The following is an 18,000-nucleotide window of genomic DNA, read 5'->3' as shown; positions in this document are numbered from 1 at the left end:
AATTGAGAGTGCCCAGCCCGAAAACCCGGGCGAGATTGGAATTCCTCCATTGATCTATCGGATAGCAAGGAAGACCAGACCGTCTATAACAGAAGAATAGCATACCGATTCCCCGACCGAGGCTCCGCCCTGACACCACTGCTGATCTTTCCTCTCATTTCAACTCTCGGGACTTGCTCTTTTTTTTCCGAGGACCGTCTAATCGATATCTTGTCCTTTTAAATTTTCATACATGCCACTGCACATAACTCTTCCTGTGCTTCACTTTAGAAAATTGCCTCTGGTGTGGGTTGAAGATGGGAGAAGGGTAAACGGCAAGAGCTCACTTCACTTATCTGGGCCGACAATGCCAACAAGTGTGATTATAGAGTAAAAATGCATGTCATATCTGGGAAAACGTTTGAGCTAGTGTTGTGACTTCACCACCACTTCTCGTTACAACATCCCACTTTCACCTTGCACAAAGTGTCATCTGACGCCATCTTGTGCATAACTATCATAAAATGCTGGTTATATATTAGGGTTCGCTTTTAGTCATCACATACGACCATAGGGTGTGGAGAACAGGGCTTCCCGTCCGCTCAGCCGTACTTAAGCCACACGCCGGCCAGTTAGTAGTATGGTGGGTGACCACATGCGAATCCTGGCTGTTGTATGTTTTAGCTCTTTTTTTCTACATCCCAGATATCAGAAAATTATCACAGCGTCTCTATATACGTTTGATAAAAGGAACAATAAAAATGACTAAAGTAAGCTACCTGTTTAGACTCTGGTACAGATAATATAACCTACAACTATTACCAACTAAGCACATACGACCACAGGGTGTGGAAAATAGGGCTTCCCGTCCGCTCAGCCGTACTCAAGCCACACGCCGGTCAGTTAGTAGTATGGTGGGTGACCACATGCGAATCCTGACTGTTGTATGTTTTTGAAGTATTTTTTGCCAGGTCTTAGTTCTATTCCGAGAGGACTATAAACTAAATCAAGGTTATGTAAATAGAATTTAATATCTTTCTAAGTATTTCTACCCGCTTTTTTAACTAACCTAATTAGACTTACTTAGAGGAGTATCAGGTTGAGCCAGCTGGTAGTCAACACATACGACCATAGGGTGTGGAAAATAGGGCTTCCCGTCCGCTCAGCCGTACTCAAGCCACACGCCGGCCAGTTAGTAGTATGGTGGGTGACCACATGCGAATCCTGGCTGTTGTATGTTTTTATTTTGATGTCTCAAGTTCTGTTCACCTATGTCTTATTGAATGTCTTTATTTCGACTACGAACAATTAACTTGGCGTCCCGCGCATTGTTATCCGTCGTTATCGCACAAGCTTGGTCACTTTTTCTAAGCCTCTCTATCTCTGTCGCCGATCAAATTGTCAACTCAAATCGTTGGAGTCAGATCGTTCTGATTCAGCAAGGATCCAAAAATGGTCTCATGCATTCATTTACTCTGAAGCGACAAGAGCCTGAGCCGAATCCCGTCTCTTACATGTCTAACCCTATGTCGGACTCTGAAATCTAGCCTGGATTACCCCAATCGAAATATGTTTCTTATGAGATAGTAACTTACATAGCTAGTCGGACGAAGCATTGATATTGAGATGGACCTCAAACATATTTATGAAGATGACGATCAAGATGAGGCATTGACCTATCAATAAACGGGTATATTATCAAAAATTTAGGCTGATCGTTCTGATTGAGTGAGGGAATATCTCCATAGCCTCCCACATATGGTGCTCCAATAATAAAAAGATCAGTCTGACCATTTCATTATTATTCATTCTCATCAGTAATTTTTGTCAAAAGCTTGGGCCAAATTTGTCGATGTCGAGGGAACGATATAAACGTGTACTTGATGAGAAAGGTCAAGATCGCCCTGAGCCCGGGCCTAGTCAGTGGATGATTTCCCAGCAAAAATGAGTATTTGGCCACAGCTCAATTTTCTCACGTCGATACTGAAATCTACACTTGTTGTGTCATGACGACTTGATGTCTTGTAAAGATCGTCGGTGAACCTTTTTTGGAAGCGGCCTCCCGATCATTACAAGTGCTCTTTTGTTTCTGGCAGCGGCCGCTGTCGAATGACACGCGAATGGAAGTCATGGAAGCATTAAGTTGGAAATCCTCATCACTCTCATTTCATCCTGCTCCAAGCATTTCCCTCTCTTCTTCTTCTATCTACCTGGTCATATCTGCTTAACAAAACAAAAACCATCTGCTTGGGCGCTGCTACCGCTTGAAGCAGATCGGATCGAGAGATAGAAGCCCCCACGAGGAGTCTGGATTTCTCCACCAAGCGAAGCGCCATAACATCGGAAATGGAGGAAATGAACCAAAGAATGAAGAACTTGGATGAGAAATTTGAGATGTTAGAGCGGAAAGTGATAAAGCAGGAGGCAGAGCTTGATGCGCATGAGAGTAAGTTTCCACCAGCCAGTCCGCACAACGAGGCAGAGTCTTACAAGAAACACTCTAGGTGCGCTTGCATTTATGCAAAGTCAACGCCATCATCACATGGACTACCGCCAACAGACTCTCGATTCATGAGGCGAAATTCTGGCAAGAAGGAAGCATCACGCCGGAAGAACGATCAACTGCCCCGAGAAGATCAACCTCTCTACGACAGCGATATATGTACCGATGCTGAGTTGATCACCGAGTGCTACGAGCAAGACAGTATTTCTTGGCAAGCCTTTGACATTCTATATGGTCTGACCCCGAATGAGTTCCTTGGCATTGGTACGTCTCACCTTCCTGGATCATCTGCTTCTTGCTAATTAATTCTAGATCAGAGTAGATGTCATTTCTCCTTGTTGGTTTTCAACGAAGCAGCTGCCATTCTGTTTCGAAAGGCCATGACAGAATTGCCCACGGAGAGGATGAGGCGCAAACGTGATGGTATTGTCAAGCTCTTAAGGGAGAGGAATTACGAGGAAGCCGAAAAGATGAGTAGTACTTGTTTTTGGAAACGTGAGTTTTGTTTGTAAGTGAGGGAAGACATTATCATTGTGGTTTGTGAAGAGAAAGGCTGCCCATACGATGGATGAAGGATTAAAGGATAAAGTAGAACGGTTGCTCACTACTCGTTGCCAAACAAAAAGAAAAGGGAAAAAAACGCCTAGATGAGCTTACGAGATCAAACAAGAGATCCAAGATGAACTTTACAGATGCTGGTCAATTTTTGGACGAAGCAGATGCTATAGATGGATCCAAAGTCGCATGCTGTTCCTTCACAAGCAATTCTATAGAATACAATTCAAAGTTCCTTCAAGACATGATGTCTGATCTTCATGTCGAAGCTCAGGTTCCCGCTCAATGCTGCCACATCGATCTTAAGCAAGGCCATTTGACAACAACTTTGGCTTATTTATCGGACCAAAGCCAAGTCAATCTCACAGATGGGCCCACAAATGAATCTCTTGGAGGTATACTCAAAGTTGTGAAGAGGGGTACCCCTCAAATTCAAAGACACGAGATAAAAAGAATATTCAGATCGAATTCTTCATAGGTAATGATGACAGCTTTCGTAATACTGCGGGCCGGAGACGTATTTCACACGAGTCTCGCCGTACCAAGTCTGAGGCTATTGCTACTCAATGTTAGAATTGAAAGACTACTCAGAACACAGCGGAAGGCGAGCTTCTGCGACTCCCCGCAGAGCTTCCATTGCAAAGAAATGAGCACCATCCAGTATTTCATTCGGCAGTACCTAGTTTCAGCCGGCCCTTTTCATTTCTTGAGAGGGAATGAAGGGAAAGGTTTGCGGCTTCAAGGTGTGTCTTCTTGCGAGGGTAGCTCACAGTCAAAAACCTAGCTACAGGTCATCTTGGTGCAACGTGTTTAGAGAACAGTCCCAGCAAGTCTATACCAGAGTATGTTTTTCTCCAGACTGGGTCAAGGTGTTTAGGCTCATTACGCTAGTTCAGGATGCAAATGGGACGGTTGTGAAAATCGCATGTGGACCATGCGATCAGCGCTCGATGCAGAGTGAACCTGCAGCAGAATAAAATCGAGGTTGCTAAGCCAAGATCTGCAACCAGAGGGGGATCTAAGTGAGAAACCGAGTGAGAGTGTTTGGTTGCGCGCGGACCAAAAGAAGCCAGAGCCCTTGGATGAAGGTGGTATTGTAACCCTAATCTATAGAATTGGTGATCAATGCAGCGCCCCTGTAGAGGACCTGTGGTTGAGGCAGAGATTGCATATTCGTCGTGAAAAGCTCCATTTCCCAGCCTAGACTCGGGTCAAGAAGTAAAGATAGGCGGTTTGTTTCATGTCGTCAACCTTGTCACACTCCACCACCTTTTCATCATTGTAAAGAACCCACGAGAGGGACTGTTCACCGGGCCGTGTCTTGCGGATAAACGCCACGTAGTGTCTGGACCAGGTCAATAAACGAATGAGATAACTGAAAGGCTAGAAAAAGAAAAAAGAAAAGAAAACCTACCCTGCATGAACAGACGTTCCTTTGTGACAAACAATAGACCGAAGTTGATAGCGAGCAGGTAGCGTTGCATATCCGATTGGCCCTGCCTGCTGAGGCACGTCGGCATTGCCCTCACTTTCCATCGTCTCATCTCCATCGTCGGGATGCGTGAAAACCCAGTCCACGGCTCGCTCGACGTCACCGTCGGTTGCAGCAAGAGCCTTCCGAGCGCGAGAAGGTTCAATGCCCATTTCGCCCAACTGAGCAATCTTGGACTCATCCTGTGCACCAGCGTTCTGCGAACCGGAGGTCTGAGCTAGAACCAATGGCTCATCGATATCGGGATCTTCCATGTGGGCGAAGAGCCAATTCATCGCGGCTTCCGGATCAGAGTTGCCAGTGGCGTGCAGAGCCTTCTCGCACCGAGTTGATGGGAATCCCATGGCTAAAAGCTGGTCCATGACCTCTGGATTTGGAGTAAACGAAGCACTTTCCTCAAGTTCGGGTAGCAGCTCCTCGTTTGCATCATGTGAACCAGCCAAGTACGCAGCAAAGTCAATTGGCTCGTCGCTGACAAGAACAGGAATGTCAAGCTTGGTTGGAACCCAGTTGACCAGCTCAAAGCGCCGTGCATTCACGGCGAACTCCTGAGGCAGAGTTTTGAACTTGGTTTGTTTCGAGAAACCAGCCGAGCTCTGACACGACGGACATGTGAATTCGACTGTTTCCTCGGCAGTGAAGATGTCCAAGCACTCAGAAAATTGAACTGCTTCGAATGAGTTCTGCTCGCCCGCGACGCGGCGAGCGGGAACTGCGACTGAGATGTTATCCTGCACGTCGACCTTGTACCGAACCTTTTTGCAGGAAAGACATTGCAGGCGATGCTCAACTTCGAATCGGAACTGTTCCACGGGGTTGACCCGGCCGTCGGTGTGCTTCGAAAGACTGACGTTCTTGAAGAGATGCAACAAGAATTCAAACGCATCCTGCTGCCGCATGGTCTTGAATTCAGGGTGTCCTTGTCCAATCAGATGCTTAAACATGGCCGGCAGCAGTCCTCTCTGGTGGATTTGAGAGGGTGTGCTATCCGCGCTTGACATGGACATTGCGACTCTTGGGTCCGGTCGGGAGTATCGACCAGAGAGTAGCCCATCCGCAAGTTTTCTCAACTGAGTTTCGAGGTCCTGAGCTGGTGCCTGACAAAGTGGCGGCTCTGCATCAGGCTCGTAATAGCGACTCTGGAAGGCTGGCGTGGAGAAGATACACTGCATCACACTGGAAAGATAGCAACTGTTTCCCAGGTTGGCCAACCCAGTCAGACCTGGGCCGTAAAGAGGCGTCAGCTCACGGCCGTCCTCGGATGTCATTGAGAACTCCCACTGCATGTTGTGCTCCACCTGCATCTCCATCAAGCTCTTCTCCGTCTTCTCGCGCCCGGCCAGGTTGATGCCCCAGTGAGCAAGGTGCTTGGCAAGCTCCGGGTCTGTTCGTTCCTCGTTGCACTTGTAACAATAAATGTCGGCGGTCCCTTCCGCAGAGATTGATCCCAGCTTCACAGCAACACCGTGCGAAGTAGCATCAGCATGTGCAAGAGCATGTGAGTTTCCTCGGGCCCCTCCATGCTGGTTCCGCCCACAAGCAATATTACCACACTCCAGGCAGATCCACAGGTTTTCCCTCAAATCGCATGCCGAGCACTGGCTGGTGTCTGGAAAGATTGCAACGATCAGTTTTTGCACTATTTGATAGGATGATATGGACAGTACCCTTAGATCCTAAATCGCCAGCATCCGCTTGGACAAGGCATAATGTATGCTCGCAAGGCACGAATTCTTGCTCCCAAGCCTTGACTTCCTCTCGCTTGGTAAATGACATAGCGTTCATGACTCCATCAATCACCGTAGAAAGCTTTGCCGTGCTCTTGTCAACATTGTCGAGAGGGCAGGCGTAGCAAACAACAGACGTCTCAACGTTGTATCGATCTTCATCTGTTTCGGCCGCAATTGCAAGTTTCGACATCTTGGGGGGAGGTTCATCACGCTTGATCAAGGAGTTTTGAATTAAAACCTGCCACTCCGATACCCTCACGGGAGGATTGGAAGGGGCGCAGTTACTCACCTGCACTTGCTTTGGAGTCCGTCGAATATTCAGGGCCAGTGCATGACCGTAGCGCTGGAAGTGAAGGAGAGCATGATTTCTGTCTCCGACACAGCCTCCGTTGAAGCAATGGAGGCATACATTGAGACCAGCCTCGTCGTCCTTTAAAGATGATTCAACGTTAGGTTTCTTGTCGCAAGCATCTTGATTCTTAAGAGACCTCCTACAATAGAGTCGAAGCATTGAGTGCAATCTTCTCGGTAAACATCCTGACTAGGACCTGGTGGGCTTAGATCTAATCCCATCAGTCAGCGGGCGACATTCCTCGATCCTGCGCTCTTCCCCCTCCTCACCAACCTGGAGCTCCAGCGTGAACACAGGCCATATTGGAAAACCGACGACCAGGACAACTTGGTCTCTGGAATTCTTCGACGTGGAAATAGCAAGCCTGTAAGTGGGAGCCGACTTGTAATAGGACTTCCTTGCGCTCAGAAGCTTCTTCTCAACTGAAAATGTCACGCGAGATTTTGAGAGCTGTGAGTTGCGAGAGACGCAAGTCGCATCGATCGCCGGACGTGGGGCACTGAATTACATAATTAAATATGACGTGGGGTTCCATGCTGAAGAGCTGGAGGCGCGGTCGCGGTCCATCTGCCCTTCTGGACAATCAATCCTCAGGCACCAAGGCCATCACTCGTAATGTGCTGAGCAATGGAAAGTCGTGTGGCGACGGGCGTGGAGAACGCCAGGCAGACACGTCAGGTGACTACCCACTTAACGCGTTATTTTCTGGCTGGCTCGGCACGCGTCGCGCATCACCCAACTCACGACCGGTCAATCCAGTGCTTCATTTTCCTGGGATTTCAAATTGCCAATACCGACTTTTTAAAACTGGGTCATCGCAGCCCGTTCGGATTCTCTTTAAAATAGCACAAAGATTTGGCAGGCTCTTACGTCAAGATGGCATCCGATGCGGCGTCCCAGATCACGGTGGGGGCTCTCAGGTACGTATACTGATTCAACCTGCTTCAACCTGCTTACGAATCGTGAACTGACCTTCTCAAGCGCTATATTCGATGAAACTAAGCCACAGGTCCGCGAGCCCATCGTCCAGTGTGTTCAAGTCAAGCCCTTGCCGCCGCAGCCAACCCACGCGGAGCGTTACCGGGCGGTCTTCAGCGACATTGCCAACTATGTCCAGACTATGCTGGCTACACGTAAGTCAGACCTTCTTGAGTTTGAGACCTGATACATGAGAATACCCTTGCTAACTGGGGAGCTCCGCACAGAAGCGAATCATCTCGTGACAGACGGATCACTTCGAAAAGGATGTTTTGTGCGCCTCAAATCCTTCCAAGCAAATTCAGTCAAGGGAAAGAAGTAAGTTTGGCCGGAGTGATGCATAAGTAGAGAGCACAATGGCTTACGGTGTGAATGGCAATAGAATTTTAATCATCTTTGATCTTGAGGTTTTGAAAGAGTTGGGCGAGGCTGACAAAATCGGAGAGCCCAAGCCTTTAGAGATCAAGGCAGAGGAAGATGAGAAACCCCAAGCTACAACGATCTCCAGCAACGGATTCTATGGGTCAAAGCCTGCAACCACACCGGCACCACAGCCGAATCGTGCGCAGCCAGCCCGTGGTCCCTCATCCTCTGCCCACGCCACCATTTACCCTATAGAAGCTATTTCTCCCTATTCAAACAAATGGACGATCAAGGCGCGCTGCACCAGCAAATCGAGTATCAAAACCTGGCACAACAAGAATGGAGAAGGAAAATTGTTCAGTGTCAATCTGCTGGATGACAGCGGCGAGATTCGTGCCACTGGTTTCAACGATCAGTGCGACATGCTTTACGATTTGTTCCAAGAAGGCGGAGTGTACTATATCTCCAGCCCGTGTCGAGTACAGATCGCCAAGAAGCTATACTCGAATCTCAACAATGACTATGAGCTTACGTTTGAGAGGGACACGCTGGTAGAGAAGGTAGGAGCGTTTGCTGGCCTTGCATTCGGAAAAGGGAGGGGATCCAAGAAAATTATGCTGACGCTTTCCCATAGGCCGAGGATCAAAGTGATGTGCCGCAGATTCGATTCAATTTCACCACGATTGGGGACTTGCAGTCAGTAGAGAAGGACACGACAACCGACGTCATTGGCATCTTAAAGGATGTGGGAGAGACTTCTCAAATCGTGTCCAAGGGAACCGGAAAGCCTTACGACAAGCGAGAGATCAATCTGGTTGATAATACCGGGTACTCCGTTCGTCTCACTGTCTGGGGTGCCGGCGCAGTCAACTTCAATGTGCCGCCAGAGTCTGTAGTTGCTTTCAAGGGAGTCAAAGTGTCTGACTTTGGAGGACGCAGTTTGAGCTTACTTAGCTCAGGCTCCATGACGGTCGATCCAGACATCGCAGAAGCTCATCGACTGAAGGGCTGGTATGATGCGCAGGGACGTACGGAGGCCTTTACCTCTCACGCGTCCTTGTCCGGTGCAACCAACTCCAATATGAAGGCCGATCCTTTCAAAACCATTGCGCAGGTTCGTGAGGAGCAGCTGGGCATGTCGGATCAAGTTGATTACTTCTCGCTCAAGGCTACCGTCGTCTTCATTCGTCAAGATTCAACGTGGTGCTATCCTGCTTGTTTGTCGGAAGGTTGTAACAAGAAGGTGACGCAGCTCGATGCTGGCCAGTGGCGATGTGAAATGTGTGACAAGACTCACCCACGCCCCGAGTACCGCTTTATCATGCCGATCAGTGTGAGCGATCACACTGGCCAACTGTGGCTCAGTTGTTTCGACGACACAGGACGCCTGATCATGGGCATGTCTGCTGACAAGCTCATGCAACTGTGTGAAGACGATCATGAGGCATTCCAGGCAGTGTTCCGTGAGGCTAACTGCCGCACTTGGAGTTTCCGGTGTCGCGCCAAGATTGATAACTTTGGTGAACAGCAGCGGTAAGCCGTCTCCATATGTCATTCAGGTTTGAGTATCTTGCTGACATGAACAACAGTGTCCGATACCAAGTCTCTTCCGCGAAGGCCATCAATTACTCCGAAGAGGCCGCGCGCTTGGCAGAAATCATTAATTCTTACAGCTTGAACTAGGGGCCATCTCTTATGCCTATCCACTGCCTGGGATGATTATTTCCCGGCTCTGTGGCCCGGCTGATTCAATTGTCGTGGATGGCTGTATGCGATGGAGGCGAGACTTTTACGTTCGATTGTAGTATTATCATGAGACCGATGGGATTACTTGACTTGATATCAAAATTGAGACCCTCTTAACAAGAGAAGCGAGACTTGTCTGTGGTAGTTTCCAACGCATTGATTTTGATGAACCCGTGTTCTCCATATCCATCGACGACGCCTCGATGCATTCGATGCATGGTGGCGGCCCACCCTCGCTGGGGTTCCACCACCACGTTATCGTTCGAAAATCTGTGGAGAGCCCGATAAGGTGGTGGAGACTATCTGGCGGTCAACGGTGGCAGTACATTTTTTTTCTCCATTGAATTTTTTTAGGCCGCACCTCGATCTCACCTCCGCACTGGAAAATCTTGAGTCAAAGCCTACATTGTTCGTGTTGGACTTTCTACACTATGGCAAAGAGAAGCGCAGACCCGACGGAGCTGCGGCCCACCAAGAAGTCCAAGTCTGACGAGAAGCACTCAAGCAAGAAGGAGAAGAAGGAGAAGAAGGACAAGAAAGAGAAGAAGGAGAAAAAGGAGACCAAACCCGATGTGGACACAGTGAACGACGTTCCATCAGAAGAACAGACGGGCTACGTGGAAGTTTCGGCGCTCACAAACCTGCCGCAGTCTGAGATTGATCAATTCCTCCAGGAAAAGGTCATCAAGATCACGGATTCCGCCACAGATGCACCACCTCAACTTCGTCCGATTATTTCCTTCGACTATCTTCCCCCTTGCAACAACAATTTGTACGCTCCGTTGAAGGCATTCCCTGCTCCCTCGCCCATCCAGGCCGCTACCTGGCCTCTGCTCTTCTCGGGTCGCGATGTGATTGGTATCGCAGAGACTGGCAGTGGTAAGACCCTTGGTTTTGGTCTGCCCTGTCTGAAGAAGCTGCTGGATTCCAAGCGAAGCCGCAAGCCGTATCACCCGGCCGCTGTGATCATCTCTCCAACCCGTGAGCTTGCGATGCAAATCTACGACCAGCTGATCAAGTTCTCCGACGTCGCCAATGCCGACGTGACGTGCATTTTCGGTGGCGTGGGCAAGGACGAGCAGCGAGTTGCACTCAAGACGGCTGCGATCGTGGTCGCTACACCCGGCCGTCTGAAGGATCTCCAGAACGACGAGTCCGTCAGCCTGAGCAAGGTCAAGTACCTTGTTCTTGACGAGGCCGATCGTATGTTGGACAAGGGATTCGAGCAGGATATCAAGGACATCATCCAGCCTATGCCCGTTTCAAAGAGACAGACCGTCATGTTCACAGCGACGTGGCCCAAGTCGGTTCGCGACCTTGCCGCTACTTTCATGAACTCCCCCGTGACGGTCACGATCGGCGGTGATCCTTCTGCGGATCCTCGTGCCAACACTCGTATCAAGCAAGAGGTCGAAGTTCTCGACGGTCGGGAGAAGGAGAACCGACTCATCCAGCTGCTCAACCGATCCCAAAGGGGTCAGAACCCCGAAAAAGTCCTGGTCTTCTGTCTGTACAAGAAGGAGGCCATGCGGATCGAGGGCCTCATCAAGAGGAAGGGCTTCCGAGTCGCTGGTATTCACGGTGATCTGAATCAGTCGGACCGATTCCGCAACCTCGAGGCCTTCAAGAGCGGAGCCGCGACCGTCCTGGTCGCTACTGATGTGGCTGCTCGGGGTCTGGATATCCCTGCGGTGATGTTGGTGATCAACGTCACTTTCCCTCTGACGGTGGAGGACTACGTTCACCGTATTGGCCGAACTGGCCGAGCTGGAAAAGAGGGTCACGCGATTACATTGTTCACCGAACAAGACAAGGCGCTTTCTGGCGGGTAAGTGATTTTTTTTGATGGGCATTCCTGCAATGCTGCTACTGTCTCTAGGATTTCAAAGACCTTTTCCCACTGACGTAAAACAGTCTGATCAACGTTCTGAAGGCCGCCAAGCAAGAAGTGCCCGAGGCTCTGCTCAAGTTCGGTACTACTGTCAAGAAGAAGCAGCACGACGCCTACGGTGCTTTCTACAAGGACATTGGCACTGACAAGAAGGCCACCAAAATCACCTTTGATTAGAGAAAAGATGGACATTCCACACCCGAAATGCACTCCACCGCCTAATCTGATTTGCTCCGTTTTGAGCGTGAGGAGAGAACCTGTCGCAGTTCAGCGACCTGTTCCATTACGTATTTCCTCTCCAAAAAGAGCCTGTCGATCTGTTAGAATTTTTTTGTTTCGGCGAAACCATGTTGTCCCATTGAGGACCAGGCGACTGGAGTTGGAACTTACACCAAAAGTCCATAGACACCACTGAATAGAATTGCCTGGATGATACCCCCATCTGAATCCTCGAACCCTTGCCGGACCACGAACGCAGTGGCCACAACTCCCACGGCACAGGTCAAAGGCCGCATAGAGAGTTCCGTTGCACTGATTCCATCTCCTTGTCGGGCAAAGTACCTCCGGATGAAGTTGTAGCTCCACACAGTGCGAACCGCCATATTGACAATATTCGCCAGAACCAGCCCGTAGGCCCCCATGGAACCCACCTCCAGAAACAGGTACGCCGCCAAAGCATAGCAGGTGGAGAATGCTCCCATCCAAACGGTCTGGTTACGAATCTGGCTCGAATCCGCCGCAGACGACACAAACGCCTCCGTAATGCCATTGAAAGCCAGAAAGGGAATATAATAGCAGTAGAGCGAAAGCAGATCGCCCACTTTTGTCGACGCCCACTGAGACCCGCCCAATATGCGGAGTACATACGGGATCATCAGGGGACCCAGCGGGAAAATGACGATGGAAAGTAATTGATAGGCGCGAAGCAGGCCGATCAGGTGCTTCTTTGCGGCGTGAACCTGGGCCGGGTTCCGTTTGCCTTTCCCATCGGGGCTAAGAAGGCTAGAGAAGAGGTTGCGGCTGCTTTCTTCTAGAGGTTGGAAGATGATTCTGGCAATGAGACCTCCGTAATTTGCCGCCAGAGAATAGATTCCCTGATCTTCCAAGGTCGACAGCGCAGCAAGCATCATGGCATCGCCTTGCGTGAGGAGATGCTTGACGACGGATTGAAGGAAGACACTTGCAGCGATGGACATGAGAGGTCGGGGGAAACGTCCAGCGAAATAGTCAGACGAACTACTGGGGACCAATTTTTAGTCTGATTCTCCACGGAAATGGGGGCACTTCAAAACAGAAAATCAACAGAGGTCTTACCTGGATTTGATTCTGGCCAGCAAATATGTGAAGTTCCTGTCCCCAGCACCTCCCAGCATAGTCCAGCAGTAACCGCAGACCAGGGCAAGCGAATAGCTCAAATGACCCAAAGCAAATGGCAAAGCACCTACAGCTTGATTTCGGCGAGAGGCAAAACCAAAACTCAAACATGTCACCAGACTGCGCAGAAACGCCGCTGGCATTTCCACTGCGGCTCTCTTTTCATACCACATTCGCTGCTGAATAACCGCGAAGAATGGCTCAATGGACAGCTCTAACAGCGAAGCCAGACCAGTGAGAACCACACTAGAATAGAAAAACGGAGTCATCGCAGCCTGGACAGGCGCAAAGTACTGGTAGAGTGAGGTGACCAGGATCGTCAACGGAAGTCCGAGACACAGACTCAAATAAGACAGATTGACCACTGATTGCGATGCGATCTCCAAGTAATTCTTCGCGGTCTCGGGGTCTTCCTTCTTATCGGCTTCCGAACTCGATGCTGAACTAAACGTTGACACTGGCTGAAGGGGCTGTCGTTGGATTGCCATCCGGATGCTTTCTCGGGAGAAATACAAGATGGTCACCTGGAACAGCTCCAATTGAGCTGCAATTCCAAGAATGATCGGTGACATGGCGCGCAGAACCAACTGATTCGAGGCAAAAGTGAACACCCTCGACGACAATTGAATCAAAATTAAAAAGGTTGTCCCCGTGGCTGACGACGCCAGCATGTTGCCCGTTTGATGGGCTTGGGATGGTTGAGACATCTGTGCACGTCAACGCAGCCAGACCCGGCTTGCTCGAGTCGCTGGACAGAGGCAGACGTCTTTGAAATTTATCTTGCCGTACAGTGCTTCCGCTTGCTTTACACCCCCCTTTTTTTTTGACACGAATTTTGAAATATTGTGAGAAATGTTGAATTGAAAAAGGAGGGAACATGTGGCTATCGGCGGGCGGTCAGATCCGGTGGTCTTTATTCACGTGGATATGCAGTTTGAGGCTAATTCGTATGACTCGACCAGTCACGCTTGACATGGACAAAGTCGAGATGAAGACACGATATAGATTTCGCTTTTGTTCCGGAGACGACGGAAATCCGGGCTCCTGACTACCGAATTCGAGGACTCGACAAGTTCAAAGAACGAGCCTTTTCAATTGTGCTTGTTGATCTAAGATATGCAGTATGTGATACATTTTCTGTCGCCGGCGACAAGATACAATTCTCAACGCATGCAAGTGTAGCACCAGGACAAGCTTCTATTCTATCCATAGCCGATTCCAAGAGATCGAATGCCTCTGTACCACTGTGCTGATTGACGCAAAGGTAGCAGTCATCATAGCTTGAGCCCAAGTCACCCGACTACAGTGAAACTGGGGCAACTCTCCATCCCCAATCAGGGGATTCTTTTAAAAGGGCGGAAGCCAGAACGGGTAGCCACCGTTCTTGATCTTGAAGACACTGATCAGGAAGCTGTAGGTTGCAAAGAGGACAGCCGCCCAGATCATGACAGCCAGTTGTTGGCCGTTGACATCTTCCATGCGCGGCACCTTCAGAGCCAGGGCAATAGTGGCGAAGGAAAGAACAGCATCTATAGAAGAAGGTGTTAGAGCCCGGATGATACGCAACGCGGTGACCATCGCCAAAGACGAAATGTCCGGGGGTATTCTTGACTTACAGATCGCAGCCACAATTTGAGTCTCCAGACCGAATTGATTTTGGAATCCACCAGCAAAGTAGCTCACCCCACCCTTTCCATCTCCCGTGACATATGGGACCTTGCGAATATGGTTGAACATTTGGCCACTAGTGAACAACAAGATTGCGATCAAGCTGATGGCAGCCCAAAGATTGCGATTCTGAATGATCGGCAGGATCCAAGGTGAGAGTACTGTGAAGAGTGTGACAGCGCCCATCAAGATCGTCACTGCCGAGACGATGCGCATATAGTTCACGGGTCGGATCAATGGAGGCATGGGTCCTTCAGGCAGGTGACGCTTGAGCCAAGTGTAAATCTGGTCGGCGCTCATGGGACTGCAACGGCGAACAATTTGTGAGCAAATGAAGAACTGCTAACAAATGAACGAGCCAAAACTCACCCAGTGAAGTCATATCGCACGGGTTCCGCGTTCACCTTGGCGTAAGGCCCAGTGGTGGGAGGGAAAAGAAGCATGACGGGAGCAGTTTGGAGCATGAGCTATCGCGGGAACACATTCAACTCAATTAGCCATTGCGGTTCTCTCTCTGTCTCTCTTTCTTACAGACACGGTCCCGCAATTGAGCCGCTTACCTTCTGGAAGACTGCCTTGCCCTCGTCAAAGTCGAGGGTTCCAAAGATGACCTTTAAATCCTCGGGCTTTTCGCCTTTGTTCCAGCTCTTTCCGATAAGGCTCCATTCAGGGTCAAATTGACGACACATTTCACAGCCAAAGCGCACATCCATGGCCGTCAAGATGACCGCCGCATAGTAATCGCGGGGGGCTTTGGTGAGCTCCTCAAAGCCGGCATCGTTCAGCGAAACAGGCCCTGAACGAGAGAGCGATTGGTATTTCTGGAATGTGTCCGTGACAGGTTTTGCGGCAATCACGCCGGAGACGGCGGATAATGAAAGAATCAGCGTGGACCAGAACCTCATTTTGGCATGACAATGGACGGAATCTGAAGTTGAAGAGCTCGGAGAGAGTCGACGTAGCTCATCGCCGTTCCGCTCGGCGGACTTGAAAGGTGTCCCCATGATCCCGCCGGATTACGTAAGACCTTGCCCCCGGACGGGCGACGCGTCGGCCGCGGGTGGAAAGCGAGCGCCGGACTGCCGATGGTCTCAACATTCCACTATTCGAGAGAGAGAGATAAGACCTCGGGTTATTGAGCTCAGAGAGATTTCCTTGAAAGGGAGAAAAGGGAGGGGAAAACAATCCTAGAAAAATGGAGGGTCTTGGTGAATCGTCTTCGGCCGATGTACGTTTATACTGCGGCAGTGATTTATGCTTGGTGACGGTCGCTGATTTAAGCTAGAATGAAATGACTATCAAGACGATACGCCTCGAGAAAGAATATGAAAAGACGCTTGCGGACTCGGCACGTCTTCTAGATGCCGAACGTGACCGCGTCAGGCGGATGGAATACCTGCTGCTTCAAATTGATCGCGATGCTCTCCAGGCGGCGCTGGACCAGGCGCATGACCAGATCCAGGTACTGACCTGGGCCGAGTCAGAGACGCGCCAGCACTTGGAAGATGCAATCATCGTAATGGATAGCTTGAGCCAAGAAGTCAACATTGGAAAAAGCGAAAATCAAAAATTGAGGGTGGGTACTCCTTCTGTGAATCCCAATAAGCGCTGGTCCTGATTCAGACTAGGAAGAACTTTCGGCATCGAATGCCAGCTCGACCAGCAATCACGGGCTACTCGCCGAAAAAGTGCAACTCTCGAGAGAGTTGGCCAGCGTCAAATCCAGGCTCGAGCGACAGGAGGCTCAGGCCACCGCACATCAAGCGGTGGTGGCCGAGAAACAGGCGATGGAGCGACAGCTCAATGCACTAGAGCTCCAACTTGAGAATGAACAGCACTCGCATGAACGCACACGGGCAAAGAGCGCCGAACAGGCATCCCAGATGACCAAGTTACTGTCTATGGTGGATCAGCTTCAGAATGAGCTCTCTCGGGAACAACGAGCACATCAACAGCGCGAACGAGAAGACCAACAGCAGAATACGGGCTGGGAAAAAGAGCGCTCGGTACTGGAGAACAAAATCGAGACGCTCAAAAAGCAACTTCGATCGGCTAAAGACAAGCTCCAAGAGGCTCGAAATGACTTGCAGCAGCGACGCAGCATCGTCCGCACCAGTGGGCCCGAACTTGCTGAACCAGGGCCACAGAAAGTTCCTCTTCAGCGCCCAGGACCGAGTGCAGAAACCCCCGATGCCGGTATGGTCATCGCCACACCAGGAGCTGTGCGGGTGAAGGAGAAGTCAAAGAAACCATCAGCACTACCGGGCGACAAATCATCCTTCTCCATCACTCCGTTCCTCAACCGCACTGGGCCCGCGCCGAGTGACGCCCCTCTCAGCTCGGATATTGACGAAGAGGAAGTTCAACAAGCACTCAACGAGGCCGCGGAGCCCAAGCGCAAGCCAACCGTGGCGCGTAAATCAAAGGACATGGAATCTATAGCAGATGCACAGCCTGAGGCAATCCAGCCGGCTTCGAAGGCGAAGGCCACGGTAGCGAAGGCCAAAGGCCGTGTGGGGAAGACTGCTGGATCAAAAGTTGACCGAGATCCGAATCCAGAGCCTGTTGGTCCCGCAAGCAAGAGCTTAGCTGAAAATTTAGAAGACTCACTGAATGAGGGCTCCGTCGAGCAGCGCCAGGCAAAAGCCAAAAGGAGAAAGCTTGCGCAGCGAGACCGCAGTCTCTTCGAGGATGAGGAAGAGGACGAAGACATGCTGGGTCTGAGTAAACCGAGGAAGCCTCTTTTAGGCGGTGGCCGGCAATCCATCCTTGCAGCGCCTCTTACAGGCGGATTGTCTCGCGGTGGAGGGTTTGGTGCCTCGAGAGCCTTTTCTCCTCTGAAAAGAGACCGTCATCGATAAATGGCTTTAACTTAGACCAGTTCGATGACAAGAAGATACCTAGTTGTGTTTTATCGTCACCTACTGCTGCAATAAATCTCTTAGTATCCCATAAATTTTACGCCTTTACTTGACAGTCGAAGCTACAACCAGAAGTGGACGACGCCCGATAGCCCGTAAATGTCTTGACGTCCATTACTGAACCAAGTCCATCTGGTATGTTGCAACCCAGGACTGCGGGAAGTGTATATTCTCGGGATTCTGTTCCGGAGTATCATTGAAGCCGTCGATCTATACAATTACCACAAGTGTTCGTTATTGTTACTATGTCTTTCAACAGAATGCAAAGTAGGATCGAGCCGATATCGCAGAGGGGTTTAAGCGTCCTTACTCTCACTTAGAATCGCGAGACACTTTGGTGATAAGAGCGTCATAAATAGCTAATTACCCAATTCGGGTGAATAGATTTACCGCCTTTCCGTTCAAGTCATGCGCTCTCATTTGTGCCGGCAGAATAGTTCCGTTCGGC

The 18,000-nt window shown here is 50.0% G+C and overlaps 7 protein-coding genes and 2 non-coding genes across 9 annotated transcripts; 4 read left to right on the top strand and 5 right to left on the bottom strand.

Annotated features, from left to right (window-relative positions):
- Positions 1–541: 541 nt before the first annotated feature.
- Positions 542–657, bottom strand: POX_rRNA037. Its single transcript, XR_007588128.1, has one exon. It is a non-coding gene; the product is annotated as a 5S ribosomal RNA (ribosomal RNA).
- Positions 658–1,101: 444 nt separating this feature from the next.
- POX_rRNA036 lies at positions 1,102–1,217 on the bottom strand. Its single transcript, XR_007588127.1, has one exon. It is a non-coding gene; the product is annotated as a 5S ribosomal RNA (ribosomal RNA).
- A 1,108-nt stretch (positions 1,218–2,325) lies between these two features.
- POX_h09577 (uncharacterized protein) lies at positions 2,326–2,994 on the top strand (the record flags this gene model as incomplete). Its single annotated transcript, XM_050118329.1, has 3 exons — positions 2,326–2,425; positions 2,540–2,746; positions 2,795–2,994. The coding sequence occupies 3 exons, from the start codon at positions 2,326–2,328 to the stop codon at positions 2,992–2,994; spliced, it is 507 nt and encodes a 168-aa protein (XP_049965116.1).
- Positions 2,995–4,237: 1,243 nt separating this feature from the next.
- POX_h09576 (Ubiquitin carboxyl-terminal hydrolase 14) lies at positions 4,238–6,912 on the bottom strand (the record flags this gene model as incomplete). The annotated part of the gene is made up of 5 exons (XM_050118328.1): positions 4,238–4,382; positions 4,452–6,138; positions 6,197–6,689; positions 6,755–6,822; positions 6,885–6,912. 5 exons carry the CDS (start codon positions 6,910–6,912, stop codon positions 4,238–4,240), a joined length of 2,421 nt encoding a protein of 806 aa, XP_049965115.1.
- Positions 6,913–7,487: 575 nt separating this feature from the next.
- POX_h09575 (Replication factor A protein 1) lies at positions 7,488–9,635 on the top strand (the record flags this gene model as incomplete). Its single annotated transcript, XM_050118327.1, has 6 exons — positions 7,488–7,531; positions 7,593–7,744; positions 7,817–7,907; positions 7,972–8,512; positions 8,587–9,485; positions 9,542–9,635. 6 exons carry the CDS (start codon positions 7,488–7,490, stop codon positions 9,633–9,635), a joined length of 1,821 nt encoding a protein of 606 aa, XP_049965114.1.
- Positions 9,636–10,129: 494 nt separating this feature from the next.
- On the top strand, positions 10,130–11,766 carry POX_h09574 (ATP-dependent RNA helicase dbp3; the record flags this gene model as incomplete). The annotated part of the gene is made up of 2 exons (XM_050118326.1): positions 10,130–11,526; positions 11,613–11,766. The coding sequence occupies 2 exons, from the start codon at positions 10,130–10,132 to the stop codon at positions 11,764–11,766; spliced, it is 1,551 nt and encodes a 516-aa protein (XP_049965113.1).
- Positions 11,767–11,807: 41 nt separating this feature from the next.
- On the bottom strand, positions 11,808–13,670 carry POX_h09573 (uncharacterized protein; the record flags this gene model as incomplete). The annotated part of the gene is made up of 3 exons (XM_050118325.1): positions 11,808–11,898; positions 11,980–12,828; positions 12,904–13,670. 3 exons carry the CDS (start codon positions 13,668–13,670, stop codon positions 11,808–11,810), a joined length of 1,707 nt encoding a protein of 568 aa, XP_049965112.1.
- A 640-nt stretch (positions 13,671–14,310) lies between these two features.
- On the bottom strand, positions 14,311–15,536 carry POX_h09572 (uncharacterized protein; the record flags this gene model as incomplete). The annotated part of the gene is made up of 4 exons (XM_050118324.1): positions 14,311–14,492; positions 14,580–14,935; positions 15,001–15,098; positions 15,192–15,536. The coding sequence occupies 4 exons, from the start codon at positions 15,534–15,536 to the stop codon at positions 14,311–14,313; spliced, it is 981 nt and encodes a 326-aa protein (XP_049965111.1).
- A 290-nt stretch (positions 15,537–15,826) lies between these two features.
- Positions 15,827–17,492, top strand: POX_h09571 (uncharacterized protein; the record flags this gene model as incomplete). Its single annotated transcript, XM_050118323.1, has 3 exons — positions 15,827–15,859; positions 15,917–16,207; positions 16,260–17,492. The coding sequence occupies 3 exons, from the start codon at positions 15,827–15,829 to the stop codon at positions 17,490–17,492; spliced, it is 1,557 nt and encodes a 518-aa protein (XP_049965110.1).
- Between the last annotated feature and the right edge of the window lie 508 nt (positions 17,493–18,000).

Source organism: Penicillium oxalicum, chromosome VIII (genome assembly GCF_001723175.1).
Source record: "Penicillium oxalicum strain HP7-1 chromosome VIII, whole genome shotgun sequence".
Classification (NCBI taxonomy): domain Eukaryota; kingdom Fungi; phylum Ascomycota; class Eurotiomycetes; order Eurotiales; family Aspergillaceae; genus Penicillium; species Penicillium oxalicum.
This window is presented reverse-complemented; position numbering and strand designations above follow the sequence as displayed.